At 55.5% G+C, this 20,136-nt stretch overlaps 1 protein-coding gene across 1 annotated transcript in view; it reads left to right on the top strand.

Annotated features, from left to right (window-relative positions):
* The window catches only part of PRKCA (protein kinase C alpha), a 368,337-nt gene that overhangs the window by 318,242 nt on the left and 29,959 nt on the right, over window positions 1-20,136 (top strand). Inside the window, exons 9-13 of the mRNA XM_004275403.4 lie at window positions 3,112-3,243; window positions 4,228-4,401; window positions 6,361-6,452; window positions 8,650-8,712; window positions 9,613-9,751. Of these exons, the coding sequence (XP_004275451.1) occupies window positions 3,112-3,243; window positions 4,228-4,401; window positions 6,361-6,452; window positions 8,650-8,712; window positions 9,613-9,751 (600 nt within the window). The remainder of the gene's footprint in view (window positions 1-3,111; window positions 3,244-4,227; window positions 4,402-6,360; window positions 6,453-8,649; window positions 8,713-9,612; window positions 9,752-20,136) is intronic.

Here is a 20,136-nt window from a genome sequence, read left to right as displayed (position 1 = left end):
GGTGAGCTGCACCCTGGGGAGGGGCACAGGCCGGGGCGGAGCCGCACGCAGACAGCCTGGGGGGACGGGTGAGAAGGCGGGGGCCGGGCCAGTGCCCACGCCCCTCCTGGGGTCCTCAGCCCTCCGGCCCCCAGGCCTCGCTGCCGCCCCCAGAGACGCGGCTCCCGAGGGGCCCACCGGGGTCTCCTCCACCCCAGGTCAGGCCCGCCCAGAATAATGAGATTCTGAGCTCGTGGAATTTTCTGCTGTTGAGAGAGCTGCTTTGAAAGCCCAGAGCTGCGGTGGCCGCAGGGCCTGGGCAGGGGGCAGCCTGGGTGGCGGGCTGAGGCCGAGGGGTCTGTGGGGCGAACTGCACTCAGGGGCAGGGCTGCTGCCTGAGGGCTCCAGGCTGCTTCTTCCTCCGGCCACCTGGGGCTGGGGGCCTCCCCGCGCTGGGGGCCGACCGTGGCCACGGGCTCGTGGTCCGCCTTGGAGTCAGGGTCGCTCGTGGCCAGTCGTCCATCCCAGACCCTACACACTGATTTCAGAGCAGCATCCGGCTTCAGAGGTCCGCGAGCACCTGACTGCAGGGGTGTCCTGTCCCTGGAATGAGACCAAGGCCGCGGCCCTGGTACAGGCGGCGGATGCGGGCTTGTGAGCCCCGCGGCAGGTTGGAGGCCTCGCTGCGTCAGCCCGTGTCCCCTCCTGCACTGGAGTTGAAGCGCCAGAGGAGGGAGGGGCAGGACGGCTGGGCAAGGCCACCGGGGCCACCAGGGGCACCTGCTCAGGGCCTCAGCTGCGCTCGGCGGCAGCAGGCACGTTCCTGCTCCCTCTCAGCCGTTCCAGCACCTCGAGCGTGAGGCCGCCGCATGTGGGCCTTTTCAGACGTCGTCATGAAGTTCCCGATGAAATCAAGGTCTCTGTGCCGCTTTCGGATCCCTTTTTCCTTTGTGGCCATCGGAAGAGTGGAGTAGAGGCGCGCAGTCCGTGTTCCCGTCTTGCGCTTCCTGATTATCTAAGTTTGGGCACAAACGAGAAGGCTTATCAAGTTGGACTCGTTCTTGGGCCGATGTTTGGAGGACGGGGCTGGTCCTGCAGCTGAGGGGGGTGAACGTAACCCACGTGGTTACGTCCTGGCTCCTCACAAGTCTGTCTGAAAACTCCTTCCACCCTTTGCCAACGGGGAGGCCTGCTGAGGGCTCCTTCAGGTTTCGTTTCTCTGGAGCATCTGTGTTTCCAGTGGTCCCAGGGTCACACGTCTTTCCCGCCACCTCGCACATGCGCTGTCACTAGGGCCCTAGTACAACTGCCTTAAATACTTCCAGCCTTGAAGCAAAAGAGTTGGGCCATCCTTCCCCCATGTTTTAGTGCCTCTGCTTAGATGGGTTCACTCAGTTCATCCGAGCTGGCACTCAAGCCCCAGGGTTTGATCTCTCTACGAATGGGTTATTTTGATCAGAGAAAAGCGTCACCTAACAGCCCAGCATGTGATGAACACGATCGGGCTTCACTTCTTTCTTCCTTCTACCATAATGCTGAGTGCACAGCTCGTGCCGAGTGCGGGACCGGGCCTGGGGCTGCGGAGGCGGCTGACGGGCTCCTTCTGCAAACGCAGACCTCCCCAGCAGAGCCGGCTGCCAGCAGCTCACTCAGTAACTGTGCATGAGGGGCTCCTGCGCATGGGGAGGGTGGGTGATTCCTCGAGAGCCTCCTCTGCTGCTAAAGAAGTAATCCACGTTTCCCCCCAAGGGCTGGGGCCGCTCTGGTCATACACAACAGCTCTCGAGAGCCTTCTCCACCTCCTGCCATCTCCCTGGGAGCCAGAGCTGCCCTTGCTCAGATCTGCTGGACCCCCTCATTAAGAACAGGGCCAGAGCCCCAGAGTCTTTGCCGTTCGGCTCAGGGCTGCCTTTCCAGCTGCTGACCGGCAACCGGTGCCTCCCCGGCAGGTGGATTTCAGCCTGTGGGGAAGCCCGCACCTGCTCCAGCGCCTCCACGGGCTCCCCCACCAGCCCAGATGCCCCGTGTGGTCCCCTTGCCTTGTCTTCTCTGCACCTTTCGCCTCTGACCTGAGACTCTTAACTCCCCGTGAGAGTACCGAGGGGTGGTCTTTACACAGCATGAGTCTAGTGGATGAGAACTCCTTGGGGTAACTCACAGGTCACGACCCAGGAATCTTCAGGTGCAAAGAGCACTGTGGGCTTCGTGGGAAACCAGATGCTCTTACGTCACCATTCTTCACGAGTCCAGCTCTTTACCTAAAAAAAAACCCAAAAAAAACAACCCTCTGTTCTTCTTACGGTACCTTTTAAAGTAGCAATAACTCACCCCCGCGGCCTGCCATTTAAGCAGGTTTTCTCCAGAGGACACACTCTCCCTTCCTGCATGGGTTTCTGCAGATTAATCTTAAGTTGGAAAATCTGCAAATAAGGAAAGCATCAGTACATAGTTTATTTCTTTTATTACACTAACTGTCACAAAGCCCCGTTTTCCCCAAGAAGTTAACCTTTCCATCCCTGGGTGAGAATTAACCCTCCCTTTGCCAGAGTCCTGTGACTTGGTTCTCGGTTAAAGACATAAAGAGTCGGGCTTCCCTGGTGGTGCAGTGGTTAAGAATCCGCCTGCCAATGCAGGGGACACGGGTTCGAGCCCTGGACCGGGAAGATCCCACATGCTGCGGAGCAACTAAGCCTGTGGGCCACAACTACTGAGCCTGCACTCTAGAGCCCGCGAGCCACAACCACTGAGCCCGCGCGCCTAGAGCCCGTGCTCCGCAACAAGAGAAACCACCGCAATGAGACCTGCGCACCGCAGTGAAGGGTAGCCCCTGCTCGCCGCAACTAGAGAAAGCCCGCGCACAGCAACAACCCAAATGCAGCCCAAAAATTAATTAATTAATTAAAAAAAGACATAGTCGTCTTGTGATGAGTACGGGCAACCCTTTGCTCCTTTGAAAACGTTGCCGTTAGGGTGAGTATAGCCACGGAGGTAGGAAGAGATGCTTCGTCACCCTGGTTCCCTCTCTCACCCCATCCCATCCCCACACAGTACCCAGCTGAGCCACAGAGTTTTCTGTCACTTTTTGCCCTGGGAGAACGACTGACGGTTTTCACGTGTGTGCTTGTTGTTTAGAAAGCCAAGCTCGGCCCTGCTGGCTACAAAGGCATTAGTCCTGACAGGAGACAGCCTTCCAACAACCTCGACAGAGTGAAACTCACCGACTTCAACTTCCTCATGGTGCTGGGCAAGGGCAGCTTCGGGAAGGTAAGAGAGCCGGGTCCACGACGGGGCCAGGCTTTGGCAGAGAACGTTGGGGTCAGTCCTGTTCTCCCCGAGGATTCCAGAGCAGCCCTTCAGATTCCCTGTGCTCTGCACACGTTTCCTGGTGGTTTCCCACTTCCATTTCATTAAAAGCAACTGTATCCAAAAAGCCACACGAGGCTCCTGGTGTGTCTCCGTTTCTGGGCGCATGACGGAGTGGGTTCTCCAGAATGTTGGACGAGTAGTTTTCACAACTAAAAATTAAACGTTGGGGCTTCCCTGGTGGCGCAGTGGTTGAGAGTCCGCCTGCCGATGCAGGGGACGCGGGTTCGTGCCCCCGTCCGGGAAGATCCCACATGCCGCGGAGCGGCTAGGCCTGTGAGCCATGGCCGCTGAGCCTGTGCGTGCGGAGCCTGCGCTCCGCAACGGGAGAGGCCACAACAGTGAGAGGCCCGCGTACCACAAAAAAAAAAAAAAAAAAATTAAATGTTGACTCATAGTAAGCAAACGTAATCATTAACAGATGCTGAACTGGGTTTCTTCAGTGGCCGGCCTGTGTACCTACGTTTGCTTCTCTGGCCCCATATCTCATGGTAGATCCAGGCACTGATTTTGATCCTGCCCCCTTTTTTCTGGACTTGGCTCCTGACTTGTGAGAAGGGTACAAAGGTCAGTCACATTTGTGCTCTGAGGACGCTCCTGTAACACGTGCCTGACGCAAGACTCCTGCAGAGCACGTCGAGTATCCCTTTCAGCGGCTGCAGTGGCGCCCTCGTGTGGCGACAGCCCGCACGGAGTCTAAACCTCGGCAGCGTAGAAACTAGGCAGCCTGAGGAATTCCCGTGCGGCGACGAGCAGTATTTCAAAACCGGCACACGGGGTGGAGCCTTATTAACAGCGACGAGCCCCACGCACGGCCTGAGCGGCTCCCCGCCCCCATGCCGCCGTGTGCCGGGAGCGTTCAGGCTGCTCTCGGTCTGCCTGCAGGTGATGCTGGCGGACAGGAAGGGGACGGAGGAGCTGTACGCCATCAAGATACTGAAGAAGGACGTGGTGATCCAGGACGACGATGTGGAGTGCACCCTGGTGGAGAAGCGGGTGCTGGCCCTGCCGGACAAGCCCCCGTTCCTGACGCAGCTGCACTCCTGCTTCCAGACGGTGGTAAGGGCCCTCGGGAGCTGCCCCCAACCGCACAGGGTCCTCGGAGTCCGAGCCAGCCTTCCGCCTGGGAAGAGGCTGGGAACAGACGAAGCGTGGGGACCTCTCAGCCCCACGTCCTCCTCTGCCGAGCAGCCCGGGTACCACTGGCGGATTCGGGGCGTCCCCCTCTGTGATGTGCCCTACTTAGAGAGTTAGTGTTAGTTCCATTTAGTTCCGTGAAAGCTTAGAGCAAAGGTTTCCTAAACACACACCGGGCAGTGTTAAGACTTAGAGAGACAAAACAGTAACTCACAGTCCTGGCTCATTAGGACCCCCGGTCCAGGTGTCAGAGCATCAGGAGACCCACCCTCGTGACAGAGTATGTTCCGGAATGCGCACAGCAGGGGGTGGCCGCCTGGCCTGTTTTGTATGGCCTGTGAGCTCTGAGAAAGGTTTAGACAAAGGACTGTTCTGTAACGTGCGAGCATTAGATGAAATTCTGATTTCAAGGTCCATGAATAGTTTTCTTGGGACACAGCCCTGCCCCTTCACTTACCCAGCACTGCCGCTTTCATGCTGCAGAGGCAGAGCTGAGTAGTTACAAGACACACACAGAGCCTAAAGTATTCACTTGGGCCCTTTACAGGAAATGTTTGCTGAGCCCTGCCGTATAGGTTAACTAAAGAGAGGACACAACAATCTCCAAAGCGCTAGTTAGCTGGTCGTGGGACCCTGGCGTGGTGCTTGCGAGTAACCTACAAGAAATAGAAACTCGGCACCACAGTGAGGCCATTCCCAAAGACGGGCTCTGCACGCCTCCGCGGCTGTCCTCCTGCAGATGTGGCTCAGTACTCAGTAGCCGTCATGGCTACTCGCAGAGCAGCACCCTGGAGCCTCGGGTGGACAGTGGGGCCGCAGGGTCGGGGCCCGGCCACTGAGGGTCAGCCTGCTGCTGGCAGCCGGCCGGCCCTCTGCTCCCAGAGGCAGCTCCTAGGTAGCGCCAAGGGGGGAAGTTAGCGATATGCAGAGAAGAGAAAGAAACCCAGTCCAGATCCCGTAACCCTGGTTACACTGATGAAGCTCTGGAAAGCTACAAAGCAGAGAAATAAAATTGAAATGAAAGTTTGTAACAGGAAAGCGAGAGATTGAAGCTCCCAGAGCCGTTTCCCTGGCTGTTGGCAGCAGCTGCGTCATTTTTCTTTCTTCCTGTGCACTGCTTTAATGTGTACTAACCTCTGTGAAATGGTGGTGTTTTCTGGAAGAGAGCAGAGGTCAGCTGTTACCTGTGCCGTGCAGTTACTTCCTCCTGCACCCACTCAGTCTCCCTGTCTGTCCCAGCGTGTTGTCCTCATAAATACGCAGGTTTACTTAGTTCTGTGATGTATGCGCTTCATGGGGCCAGCACTTGGCATATCAGTGACAGAGAAAATGAAAAACAGCACTTGGGCATGAAGAGAACATTGGGTTAACCTCTCCACGTACAGTCCCGTCCCTCACAGTGAGCATCACTGAGCATGTGTAATGTACAAGCACGACCTCACCACGAGTTTGCTGTCAGGAGCGTCTGGGTAAACACGTTACTTTACCGTGGCATTGCCTCCCAGACATTGCGAACCAGGACACTGGTTAAGACGAAGTAATTGGCCCATATGGACCCTTCACGCCGTCCCTAACTTAGAAGTGTATTCTGCGTGTAGGAGAAGAGGGAAGGTTGGAGGCCGTTCCTCTGATTGGGAGCAGACAGGTTGACGTAACCCGTCGTTTCAGGGTTACGTCGTGACTCTGTGCGTCCCAAGGGCCTCACGCAATAGGGCTTATTACTTATTCTTTATTTGGGGGAGAAAACCGGGACCGACTCTACTGGGCACACCCGCCAGTGTGGCCCACGTTTTACTAATGAGACAGCAGAGCACCGTTGGGAGAGTGGAGGCCGCCACGCTGCTGCTGTCAGCCTGCTCACCTGTCAACCTTGGTCCTCAGGATCGGCTGTACTTCGTCATGGAATACGTCAACGGCGGGGACCTCATGTACCACATCCAGCAAGTAGGAAAATTTAAGGAACCGCAAGCAGTGTGAGTAGTTTGTAGTTGAGCCCCTGAACGTAGACCGCGTGGCACTCCCACCCGGGAGCCTCTGCCGGGGGGATCTGGAGGCAGGGCTGTGCCCGGTTTGGGGTGGAATACCGTCACCTTCCCGGGGGCAGGTTGGTTGACAGGGTCCACCTAAACGTCTCCTCCGGAGCAGTTTATTCCACTTCCGGCAAGCTGGAGATGCAGGTGTATAGATGCCCTGTCACCCCATTCCACGCCTGTCGATCGAGCCATTCACTCATTAATTGAACAAATAAAGGGGCTCTGGGTGATGGGCCGAGCAGAGGGCCTGGCTGGGGAACAAGAGAGCCTGGAAGGGGCCTCAGGGGGGCCTGGCAGCATCAGGTGAAGTTTCCATGGGGCCCTGGCCAAGAGGAGATGGAAGGATGGCCGGCGGAGGCCGGGCAGGTGACAGTCTGTGTGGAGGACACAGGCTGGAGCCTAAGCCTAGCCAGTGCATGGAGAGACTTTCTGGAGGAAGAAAACCAGAACTTGGGGCCTGGGGGTGAGGAGAGAGGAGCGTCTCCAGGTGCTGCCCCTCTGCAGACTGGGGAGGGGCAGCCGTCCGGAGGAGCAGGTTGCGGGGGATCACTTAGGAGGTCTCAGTGGGATGCAGGCATCGGCGGCCCCGGAGAGAGATGTGGGCTCCAGGGGGAGACAGAGAATCATCTATCTAGAGGCGAGGCTTTGAGACCTGAGGAATCAGCCCATTTTCCAGGGGCCAGGAAGTCACGGGAAACTCGCAGAAGCAAATCTAAACACACAGCTCTTTTGTCCCCGGAGTGAGGATGCCCAGTGCGCAGGTGCCCTGATGAACAGAGTGGGCAAACGTTAATCGGGTTCTGGCCGATGTTCAGTCTGAAAGAGATAAGCCTGGGGCACTTCCGGCCCGTGCGGGGTGAGCCGGTCTGGGGCAGGCTCGCTGGAGACAGAACGGGGCAGTCTTGGGCGGATGCTCAAAACCGGAGGGGCGGGTGGCCCTGTCTCTCGTGTTGTTAGTTACAGAGCATTAAAATGCACAGGTTACAGAACGAAGCTTGACAACACAGAGCTGTAAGGAACCACCTTCCATCATGAGCTAACAGGCCGTCCCATTTAGTACCATTCCCTTGTATTTGTGCTGCTGGAAAGCTTTTCACTTTAAAAATATAGAAAAGCACGAAAAAATCATATGACCGTCACCTGTGACCCCCTTCTCCCTCCTCGGCGCCCCCTCTCCTGCCAGCCCTCAGAGGTGCCCCCCTGCCCCCCGTTGGGGGTTTGGTGTTGTTTCTCTGCTCATATAAACACGTGTGCTTATTGGAAGCCTCCCGGTATGACGTTTATACGGGCAGCATCTTGTGTCTTCTTAGACGTCAAGAACTCCTAAACGCTGTGCAAATTTTAAAACCTCCTTCAGCACTCATTCGGAGTTTCAGATATTGACCCCTGAACAATTTTGAAGCGAAGGCAGTAACTGCTTTTTATTATGAATTATTTTAAAAAGTGCATCACGGGGCTTCCCTGGCAGTCCAGTGGTTAAGACTCTGCACTTCGGCACAGGTTCGATCCCTGGTCGGGGAACTAAGATCCCACGTGCCTCGCGGCCAATAAATAAATAAGTTTTTAAAAATTGTAAGAATATTGTAAGAATGAAAAAAATAAAAAGGGTGCATGAGGTCTGAATCCTGGCGTGGGTCCCATTTCTCCCAGCGCTTGGGGTAGCGGTGAGGGGGTGAGTAAACCACCTGCAGAGAGCATCACACCCTGTCCTTTGTCTTCCAGGGCACAAGTGTATTTTCAAACACTAATGTATTCTGCCGTTGAATAGGAAAATGGAAATTTGCTCCAATCTACCATAGCCCTGACAGAACAGCCCAGCAGACAGCCACTCTTTAAAGGATCGTATTCAAAATGTCTTTTCAGCAGTAATTACCTGTCTACCTGCCCCAGACAAGAAGCGCTTATCTGGGGACAGGTGATAAACCTGCTTCATTGAGTTTACTAGCTGTATCATTCCTTGGGGAGGTTGGAGTCATAAAACGGCAGAGGGTTGACGGTACACATAGGGCAGTGCTGAGCTCTGCTTGTCCAGGGTCTTCCGTTCTTTTGCCATTTCGATGCCCGATCCTGAGGGTAAAAAGTATCCAGGAGGCCAAAGAAAGCAAGCCAGACACCTGACAGGTGTTTTCTTTTGCAGGTTCTACGCAGCAGAGATTTCCATTGGGTTGTTCTTTCTTCATAAAAGAGGCATCATTTATAGGTGTGTATCGAAGCCCTGCTGGCCGCAGCACTGTGGAGGCTTTGCTGGACCTCTGGGCTCTGTGGGTGTGAGTTCTGTGATGGGGACTTAGAACATGGAGCGGACCCCCCCCACACCACCACCACGCCCCGGGTCACGGAGACCTGCGGGGACCACCATTCTTTGCACAGCCTCCGGGCAAATCCGAACCACCTTCTGGTTCCCGGACCTCACAAGATCGTTTATCTCATTTCTGCTTCCGTAAGAAAACATGCTTTTCTTTTCCCTGCCAGCTCCTTCCTCTGCCTTTGACTTGGCACAGAGGTGAGGGGCCAGTGAAAGCTGCATTTCTGTTGGCGGTGCTCCGCAGAGGAACACGGGAGCTGGGAGGGGAAGGGGACAACTGTTGGATTCGGTTCCTCCCGTTGTTGGTTACAATGAAGGGAGAATGTTCTCCAGTATTAAGCGGAGAGTAATTAGAAGACCATACAGCACGGGGCAGAATGGAAGGGACGCGGGTGACCCAGCGAGGTTGTTCTGAGCCCGTGGTTTGCACACCTGGCTGTGTGTCTGATCTCTCCGGGTGGGACACTAATAAACCGGTGACTGGGGTCTCCTCAGAGCTGCTCATTTGGGATCTCTGGTGATTCACCTGCACAGCCAAGGTCGGGAATCACTAGCTCAGTCGTTTAGTCATTCGTTCAGTCTGCATTTATTAAGTACCTGCTGCATGCTAGGCACTACACTGGGCTCTAGAGATGGAAAAATAAATAAGTCCTAATTCCTGGTCCCAGCACTCCCATGACCGTAGTTAATGTGCCATTGGGACGCAGCCACTCACAGGCGCTTCTGTCTCACGAGCAGCAGAGCAAAGCATGTGACATTATGGGAAGGACGCTGATGCCACCCGCTTCTTTGCAGAGACCTGAAGTTAGATAACGTCATGCTGGATTCAGAAGGACACATCAAGATTGCGGACTTTGGGATGTGTAAGGAGCACATGATGGACGGGGTCACGACCAGGACCTTCTGCGGGACCCCAGATTACATCGCCCCGGAGGTAGGACCCTGACTGCCCTGGTTTTTTTAGACCCGGGGCTTTCAAGCTATAGACACAGCCCCCTCGTAGGATGTAGAGTCATCCCTGAATCACCAAGTCGATATGTGGGGAATAAATAATACAGAAAAAGAAACCGCGAGAGCTCCCCACGCAGAGTAAGGGTACGCCTTGGTTCACGGAACTTTTGTTTTTGTTACACGTACGTGTGAGATGCATGTGTGGTAGAACGTATTTCTTACGTGGTCACCAGCAAACCAGCTTAAGAAACACTGGGGGCAAAGAAGGGAGGATCTTGCTTGTGAGACGGCCCTGCATGGAAACGCTGGGTCAGAGGTGGTCCCGGTGATGCCTCTTTAGCAAAATCAGAGTGATTTATTTTCTGTTTTGTTGTGGTTTGTTTTTTTATTGAAGTATAGTTTATTTATAATGCATTAGTTTCAGGTGTACAACAAAGTGATTCAGTTATATAAACGTGTACGTATCGATGTATACGTATATATATACATTCAGGTTCGTTCTCAGATTTCCTTTCCATCATGTGCTATTACAAGATATTGAATGTAGTTCCTTGTGCTATACAGTAGGTCCTTGTTGTTTATCTCTTTTATATACCGTAGTGTGTATACGTTAATCCCAGTCTCCTAATTTATCCCCCCCTTCCCCTTGGTGACCGTAAGTTTGGTTTCTGTGTCAGAAAATCAGTGATTGGTGCTCTCAGCGGCACACTGCAGTGGATCATGGGAAAAGCACACCCACGTGGTTCTAAGCAAAGTGGCTCCAATATCTGTGGGTTGACAGCAGTGGCCACGCTGCATTGTCTTCGTCATGACACGTATTGAGTGGCTTGTCTTCCTATTTTACAAAGCTTCCTACATGCCAGTGATTGGGTGGGTTAGAACCCTGGGTCGCTGTGTAGCCACCTTTCTGACCACGCCCCACCCTGTGGACGGCACCGTCCCTTCCCCACTGAGCTCCAGCAGGGAGCGGGTGATGGATTCCATGGTAGGCCGACCGTCAGCTCTTTGTAGAGCTCTCGTGTTCGCTGTCGGGTGGCTTTGTGGTATGTATTCAGCATAGCGCCTCGTGCATTTATTTCCGAGGCAGTAGCATAATCAAAAAGACACGCGATTGGAAATCCGACCAGCGTGAGCTGCACTCCTGACTTTATTATTTACAGGCTGTGGGGACTCAGGCAAGTTTCTCAAACTGTCTGAGCCTCCGTGTCTACAGTGGCAAGTCAGGGATAATACTGTCCGCCCTGTAGAGTTGCTGAGGACTAAGGTGCCTAGTACAGTGTTTGCACCTGGCAACCCTCGTTATACCCATTATTCCAAAAGGGAAGCTAATCTTTATCCCTTTGTTAAGGCTTGTTTTGCCTGTTACATTCCTAGACAGTGTAGGAACACAGGCTTAGAACATTGACTTAGAAACTTAAATTCTGAATTACGTGGGCAAAGATGGGATGTTCTCTTGATACATAACCTACGTAACCTCTTTCCCTGCAAACAGCTCACACCTTAGTATCTCCGTGCATGTAATGAGCTTAAATCTTTCTCAAACATGAAGGATAGAGACATGGTACAGAAAAAAATACAACCTCCTGATGCAGTATTTATTCTGAAGCCTTCTCCTGGCTGACGTGTATTACACAGGCTGTGATTATTAGCTGTGCCCACTCTGGGTAACACCCTCCAGTTGCTGTCAAAGCTTGGTGACAGGGAATGGCAGCAGTTTGAGGAATAAAGGTGGCTTTTGAACTTCCTCAAGACCAGGTCCCTACTGCTCAAACAGAGAGCTTCCTGTGTTCAGCGACACCTCAGCCGTCTGACATCACCAGGGGTGACAGCGTTCCACAGAGATGACATTGTCCAAATAATTGAAGTTGGTTGCCTTTTTTTTCAAGGTTCCTCGCGGTGCTAATTTCATGTGGCTGCTGTAACAACCGCCAGCTTAGTGGATTAAAACAGGGCAAATTTATTATCTTACGGTTCTGGAGGTCAGAAGCCCAGAGCAGGCTCACTGGGCTAGCGCCAAACTGTCGGTGGGGCTGCACAGCCTCCAGCAGCTCTGGGAGAATCTGTGCCTGGTCCAGCCTCTGGGGCTTGTCTGCAGCCCTCGGCTCATGGGTCTTCTACATCTTCTGTGCCGGAAGCATAGCATCTTGTAATCTCTCTCCCTCTCTTTTCTAGCCCCGGCCCTCCAGCCTCCCTCTCCTAAGGACCTTTGGGCTTACATGGGGCTCACCCAGATAATCCAGGGTCATCTCCCCATCTCAAGGGGACATGCCTTGTCGGTCGCAAGGCAGGTTGGTCCTTCGTTCACTTGACTCACTTGCCACATCGGATTCTGAGCCTCTTGCAGTCTTCCAGAAGCCCGTCCTAGAAGACCCTGGCCATTGCTGTCTTCCTGGTCACTTTTTTGGGCCAACAGAGACTAGGTTGGCCTGGAAAAGACCCTTTGAACTGAGAAGTTGTTTGCCATTTGGGAGATCGCACCTGCATGGGGTTGGCCATGTCATGCTAAGAACCTGAGGACATGGTATCAGAGAGAGGGATGCTGGGAACATCCATCAGAGAGAGGGATGCTGGGAACACCCATCAGGGAGAGGGATGCTGGGAACAGGCCGTCAAAGAGGGCTTTATGGAAAACAAGCTTTGGGCCTCTTGATACACACTGGATCACATGCTCTGGCTCCGGATACCCTCAGGTTCTGGAAGCCTTCATTCCTCTCCGTATACCTACTGTGCAAGCAATCAGGGAGCACCTGCCATTTACCGAGTGTCCACTGTGTGCTGGGCACCTTCTGTACTTTCTTCTCATCACAAACCCTGTAGAGGAACAGGCCAGCAGGCCTGTCTTTCAGATGAGCGTCCGAGGCAGTCAGTAACAGCCTGGGGCCACGTTTGCTAAAAGGACTGGAATCCAGCTGCCTCCCCAGGCTCAGGCCGCCTGCAGACCTTCGCACTGCCTGCCATGCTGAGCCACTCAAACCCGCGGCAGCCTGTGTGTCCAGAGAGCTTCCTGCACGCTTGCTGTACCAAGCGTGGCATTGTGGGGACACAGAAAGAGAGCACGCGGGGCCTTGCCCTGGAAGTGCTTCCCGTCTAGAGGAGGTGCCGCAAACAGGAACCAAAATCTACACCTAGATGCCGGTTGACTTTCAGTGAAGAAGAATCCGCGCTCCTTTGGGAGCTCCGTCAGGAATAACCTTAGTTTGTTGCGCCTTACGCTAGCATTTTCTTCATAAGGGTCCAGGAATTTGGCATATTTCACCCAAGGAATCATTGCAGGGTAGAGAAAAGACCATCTAGGTTCCAAGTTTCTGAATTTGCTCAGAGGTGAAAATAACCTTGTCCTCTGTGTAAATCTTTCTGTCAGGCAAAGGCAAAATAATTATCTTAGGTGGCATTTTCCTAAATAGGCAAAGCGGAGGCTTAAATATTTATGGCTGTTCGTCAAAAGCCTTGAAATGGATCTCGGTACTGTAGCATCTCCTTAGCCGGCAAAGATGAGCAAAGGCAGAAAATGTCATTGACACACATGTTTGGCGCCGAGATGGACGCTGGGAAAGGGGCACCAATCAGGAGCTAATCCCTGAAGCCGACGTGAAGGGAACTCCTTGCTTTGACATAGAAAGGGTCCTTCGAGGACAGCGAGAGAGCCCTTGAGGCTTCACCTGGGTTTCATCCCCCATCTGAAAGTCGGCTGCTCCGGGCGAGCGAGATCCGGTCGCAAGGCAGGTATCTGCCGCAGCGGAGCAGCAGCCTGGACGCTAGCATCGCCTGCCCTTCCCTGGGAGAGCGAGGCAGCGGTAGGGCGGAGCTTCCGGAAGGTGCACCACGTGGGACCCTCGCTCTCGGCCTGGTCGTGCCGGGGTGTGTGGCCCACACGCAGAGGGCGTCACCCACAGTGTGGGCAGTGCCTGTTCCAGAGCGGGCCCTCGGAACGCAGCTTCCGCTTGGTCACGCCTGATACACGAGCAGAGGTTGCGCCACTTGGTAGGAGACAAAGGTGGGATTTGCAGCCGAGACGTTCCGACCCCAAAGCCTGTGTATCCTGTGCACGTATCGCAGCACCTCCAGGGAGATGAGAAGACTCCCTGAGGGAAAGGGCAGTGAGGAACGAGCACGGAGATGTTACAGCCCACTTCTTCTTTAACGTCCGAGGGGTCTGAGTCCTGACCAGGCCTTTCCGTCTCTGGGGCAGCGAGTCAGGATCGTGGTCCAGCTGCCCATCCTGGGCAGACCTCTCAGAAGCCAGGGTGAGCCAGCAGCTCTAAGCCCCTCCCCCTCAGGTGCTCACCGAGGGTCCACCAAGCACCCCCTGTCAGGAGGGTCAGGGGCTGGAAGCAGTTAGGAGCGGGCCACTGCAGCCCAGGGGAGCTCGGGGATATGGGCAAGACCGTGTCCCCAGGTGACGACAGACGGCCCTCCAGCACGGAACAACCCCGGAGGAGAAGCCTGCGGGTCCCCCCGCCACCAACTGCCCGCAGGCAGACGCGCACACTTGCCGTCCGTGTTGGGCTGGATGTGTTCAGAGAGCTGGAGGCCCGTCCCGGGGGTCCTAGGCTCTCCTTTCAGCCCTGCGAGAAGGCCAGCACAGGATTGCCCATGACGACAGCCAGAAGTCTGCATTTTTATGTAAAATATGCCTGATTCTTCTCTCCTTCCCTCTACCTGGACCCTCCTTTCGCGGGGGTCAGCCTGCTCCCTCCTTCTCCTCCTTGAAGCCTTGGCGCAAATGTCACCTCCGGGAGGTCACCTTTCCCGGCCGCCCTGGTTCAGGGGGCAGACCTCCAGCCGCGTCCCTGGTCCCCTTCCGCGGTGCACGTCACCCTCGGATAGACCACGTCGCGTGCTCACGTGTTTACTTCTTTCTTTGTCTCCTGCTGAGCTCTAGGCAGCAGGACCCTTGGCTTTTGTTCACAGGTGGGCCACTACCCCGGGGGCAGGAGGGATGGGTGGGGGGGTCGGGGGCAGGCGTAGCGAGCTGTGTGTCTGGCCATGGCCGGGGCAGGGCAGATGGGCCGGGGCACAGGGCCGAGACTCAGGCACTGGGGGGTCGGGAGCTCCGGGGCTGGAACCCAAGGCTGGTGGCAGGTGGCAGAGCGTGCGGGGGCAGGGGTGTGGCCCCGCGCCCCCCCTCTCCCACTGCCGGGGGTCCCCAAGGGTCCAAGGTGGACGGGAAGTCAGCTCAGGACCCGAGGGGCCAGAGTACCGACCTCCCCGGAGCTTCTCCTGGCCTCTGGGGAAAGAGCTGTAGAGAGGGGCAGAGAATAAAAGAGACGTAAAAGTCGCATGAGAAAAGACCTCGTTTGGTGCACAGGGCCGAGCAGCCAGGCCGTAAATGAGCACCTGCCAAGCTGGGAAGAAACGGGAAAACGAGGTGGAAAGAAGCCGGTGAGTGCCAGCAGCGGCCCCTCTGAGATCAGCGCCTCTGGGCCGCTGACCCCAACCCCGCCCAGGCGGGCGGCCGCGGAGAAAGCCCTTGATTAAAGAAAGAGAACGATAAACCGGAAGACGCTTTCTATCAAAGGCCAGCTTCCCTCTGCGCCAGGTCACGGTCCAGTGACTCCAGCATCACAGAGGAGATGAAGCAGCTGCTTTCCCCCCAAGAAACGTTTAAAGAGCCCAGGCCAGGCATTCTGGGGGGCAGTTCTTCCTTAAATTATATAACTCTTCTCAGACCTTTTCGAGGAATGGTGTTGGTTATATTATCTCATATATTTGATTGTCTGCCTGCGTCTCTTTAACTGTCTCATAATTTTCGTGGCATTGGAGTTTAATGAGTTCAGCCTGTTCTCTGGAGCATTTGACCCCTTCTGTGATCTCGTGGTCCATGAGGCAGCCCCAGTCTGTTCTCCCCCTCCCCCTCCCCGCCCTCCCTCCACAGATGACCAGCTCCTGGTGACTTAGCTGCCCCCTGATGGATGCCCGCTGCGTGTGAGAGCCAGGGAAGGGCGCCTCATCGACGTGAGTCTGTTTAATCCTTCAGTTGGGTCTGCAGCGTCGGTGTTATTGGCCCTGTTTCCCAGGTGATGAACCCAAGGGGCAGAGATTCGTTCATTTTTCCCACGCCCCAGATCCAAGGCAGGCTGGGCTCTGAACCCGGGGCTCATCAGCTTCTCCCTGCAGCAGCTGTGGTCCCGGGAGGAGGGCTGCCCAGGGACTGACCACCTCCCTCCGGGGGTACAAGTGAGCCTCCCTCCATCCAGGCCCCGTCTTTGTTTTCCAAGCACCAATGGTGCCCTGATAAGTCTTTACTCCAGGAATCCCATGGCTACATGAGTTGGCCCTTCAGTTGGGGATTTGTTTAAATCTTGCGAAAATGGGTCAGGGCTCACTGAGTCCCTTTTCACCTTGCCGTGGGGAGGACGGGCTGGGTGTCTGGACGGAGATGACCAGTCTGCTCTCATGGGCGGGTGTGGGCCATGCACCTGCCCCTGTGACTTCGTGTCATTTAACAGCAGTCCTTAGCTGAGTGGCGCTGTCCCTGTTCTCCAGACAAGAGGAGCCGTGGGGAGGAGAGGAGCCCCGTGCAGGGCTCGTAGACGGCAGGCCCCGGGCCGGGGCCCTCATGCCTCAGTGCCCCCTTCCACACGCATCTGTGAAGACCACCGGACTGGAATTCTGGAAAATCTTTTATTCCAGCCGATTAAGGTCTTACAGGCACAAATGTGTTCCTGACTCCCAGTTCGTTCCTTCACTGCACGAGTGGTTATTTGGTTCAGAGCACAGTGAACAAAGGGCTTGAAGGGCTCCCTGCTCAGCAGACGAGGCCTGAGATAAGGGGGCTCCGAAGGGGGCGCGGAGCAGTGAATCCGGCCCCCCTCCCCCCCGCCTGCCACCGCAGCCTAGACCAGTGACCAGGCCACGGTGGCTGAGCTCGAGAACCGCTCAGAGGGAGACTAGAGGCTGGTGGTGGCGCCTCCGATTCAGGATTAATTCAGCCCGACTCTACCTTAGCCGAGCCCCACGCAGATGTGATGTTTCTGAGAAGGAAGGACTTTCTGTTTGACTTCAGGTGGCTTTTGCTTTATCGTTGTGTAGTCAGCTCTGGCTGTAGTTCTGCTCTTTGAAGAACTTGGGGCGACGTCTGTGAAATGGGGATGCGACTTTGGGGCTGAAGCCTTGCCCATAAGAAGCCTGGCCTGCCTCCAGGGCAGGGCTGCGTTCATTCGCGTCTGTTATTTGACAGTTGTTTCAACTTGCTGCTACTGTGTAACCACCCAAGACTGAACGGCTTAAAACCACAGCCACGTTATCGCTGGGATTCTGCCCGGCATGTGCCGGCCGCTGTGGCCCTGCTGGGCCCTGGAGGGTGGTCCCACGGGGGCCCCGGGCTGCTGGCTCTTGGCCGAGACCCACGGGTCCTCCTCTCCGTGTTCTGTCCTCCGTGAGATTTCTCCTCATTCAATAGTTTATCCAGAGCGTCTCGCCACGGTGACTCCCAAGAGGGTACAACACAGGCCCCCCAAAAAGTGGAGGCCCCTTAAGCTTCACCTAGAACTTGATTACTGTGTCATTCCCACCACCTCCTCCAGGTCAGAGCAAGTCCACAGCCAGCCCGGCATCTAGGGGAGGTGATATAAGTACTAAATCCTGGTGGGAGGCGTGGTGCTGTCACGCTGCAGGGGCCACACAGGATGGGAGCGAGGGGCACTGTGGCCGTCTTTGGGGACAGTCCCCTGCACAGCTGGCTTTGAGCTCTGTGTGGGCCAGCAGAGAATCCGCAGCACAGCACCCCGCGGGGGCAGGTCTCAAAAGCGCCGAGGACCCAGGCAAGAGAGGCCCCTGCCCTGGGTTACAGAGCCGGGATCAGAAGCTTTTTCTGCTGAGGGCTAGAGGGTAAGTGCTTTAGCCTTTGCCTTCATCTAAATTTTAGATTTCTCCAGTTTGAGCAGCTGTTCCTGCCAAAAGGCTCCAAAGACTGATCGTCTTTGTTACATTTTTTCTCTCACATTCAGGAAACTTAAAACCATGCTTAGCTCCCAGGCTGCACCCGGCAGGGTTGGGCTGGATTTGGGCTGCAGGCTGAAGTTTGCGCCCCCAACGTTACAGGGCTCTCGTCGGGCCTCCCCAGCCTGAGCTGTCCTCACAGGCTTGGGGTCTGTAGGGTCAAAGGGATGTGCCCACCTGGGGTCTGAGAAGTCCCTCCCAGGACCTGCGCAGCCTCTCCCACCTCCCCCCCCCGCTCCCCGTGCCATCGCCCCGCGGGGTGCCGCCCTGCTGGCGCAGACACGCCAGCGTCCGACGGGCAGATGGGACAGAGCTGGGACGTGCGGGAGGCTCGTCATGGCCGTGGTGGAGGGGGCGGCAAGAGCAGTCAGGCGGGCCATGTCTCCGCGTGCGGAGGGCATCTCAGGGGCCCCTGAATTCTCCAGTCGAACCTGGCCTTCCGGGTTGTTGGGAGGAATTACAGGTGGAATCCTGTTCCCCCAAAACCGGTGTGTTGAAGGGGACGCCAGTGTGACTGTGCATAGGGGCAGGGCTTTCCAGGAGGTGACCACAGCCAGACGAGGTCATTGGGGTGGGACCCCCTCGGAGAGCACTGAGGTTTTCGTAAGAGACACCAGGAGGGCAGCTCACGGATGACAGGCTGGTGAGAGCACAGCGAGGGGGCTGCTGCCCTGCCGGCATCCTGACCTTGCGCTTCGACTCTCCAGAACCGTGAACAGTAGACGCCTGTTGTTGGAGCCGTGCGGCAGCCCGAGCAGAGCGCCAGGGGAAGTCCGCGGGCAAGGTGCAAGGAGAGAGCAGCTAGTCCATATCGCGAGCTCAGTTTGTAGCGTCTGTATTTAGGCAGATGGTCCATGGCCTCTGTTCCTCTGGCCCCAGCGCCCCGGCCCCGTACGGAGTCCTGGGTCTCGGCCGCAGGTGAACGACGCTGTAGACCAGGACGCGTTTTACCTGCTCGCAATCATCATCGTCATCTTTCACCAGGCAGAGCAGGAAGGAAGGGTGGGTAAAGGTCCCGGGGGCAGGGCAGCGCCCCAGATGTCCTCACCCCACTCCTGTCCTGCTCACATAGAGGGGCACCGTGACAGAGGGTCGCGTCCTGGCTCTGCACACCCCCCCCACCCCGCGGTGTCACTGCCTGCAAGCTGGCCGGGCCTCAGCCACCCCCGTGGGAGACGGGCACCGTGCCCAGTGCAGTGTGGCTTAGGCGGGGCTAAACCTTGGCCCCTGTTACTGTGGGTATCATATTCTTAGTGTATCTCGCTCTTAAGGAGGTTCTTGAAAATATCAGGTTGGCAGAAGAGAATCCAAAGAGGAGTTTAGTTTTTTGTCGTTGTTGTTGTTGTTGTTTTGACGTAACAAGAAATTATGGAAGTTAGTTCGGCCTTGGGCTGAAGAGGTTGGGTGACCCAGGCCAACTGGGGTGGTGTTTTCCCAGCCCTGGTCGTTTCACGGTCACCTTCCTGACTTATTCCTTGACAAGCAAATGTTACCGAGGAGATAGAGGGAGATTAGCCCAAGTAGAGATTAGAGCTTTTGCACAAAGCCTTGAAACGGGAATGTTTTCTCCCCGTGTAACTCCATGTTGTTGATGCCTCACCCGACCACAGACATCTCGCTAGCACACGTCCCAGTGTCAGACACCAGGGGCGGGGCCATCTTCCTGCCTGCTCAGAAGTCTGGCAGGCGACTCGGAATTTGACTCGTGGCTCTTTCAGAATTATTAGCACAGCCACCGTGGAAGAGAGTTCGGCAGTGTCTTACGAAGCTAAACGTGGTCTTTACCGAACGATCCAACCATCATGCTCCTGAGTATTTACCCAGATGAAGTGAAAACTTACGTCCACACGGAAACCCGCACAAGTGTTTACAGCAGCTTTAGTCCTAATTGTCAAGTCTTGGAAGCCACCGAGATGTCCTTCAGTAGGTGAGTGAACAAATAAACGGCGATACGTCTAGACAATGGAGTATCATTCAACACTAGAAAGAAATGAGCTCTCAAGCCGTGGAGGAAACCTCGGTGCGCATGACTAAGTGAAAGAAGCCCGTCTGAAAACACTGCACGCTGTAAGAGCCCGAGTGTGGACGTCCTGGAAGAGGCAGAACTAGGAAGACAATAAAACACATTGGTAATTGCTGGGGCTGGGGGAGGGCCATGTGGGCGGAGCGTTTTGAGGGCAGTGAAACTATTCCGTACAGTAACAGTACAGTGGTGGGTACGTGTCATGATACATTTTCAAAAACCCATAGAACGTACAGCACCAGGCGTGAACCCTGATGTAAACTCTGGGCTTTGGGTGGTAACGATGTATCCATGCAGGTTCAGCGATTGTAACTAAGATACTGCCTCGGTGTGTTGAACTTGGTGGGGGCGGGGTATATGGGAACTCCGCAGATTCCTCTGTTTTGCTCTGAACCTAAAACTTC

The sequence above is a fragment of the Orcinus orca genome, chromosome 19 (genome assembly GCF_937001465.1).
Source record: "Orcinus orca chromosome 19, mOrcOrc1.1, whole genome shotgun sequence".
Taxonomy (NCBI): domain Eukaryota; kingdom Metazoa; phylum Chordata; class Mammalia; order Artiodactyla; family Delphinidae; genus Orcinus; species Orcinus orca.
This window is presented reverse-complemented; position numbering and strand designations above follow the sequence as displayed.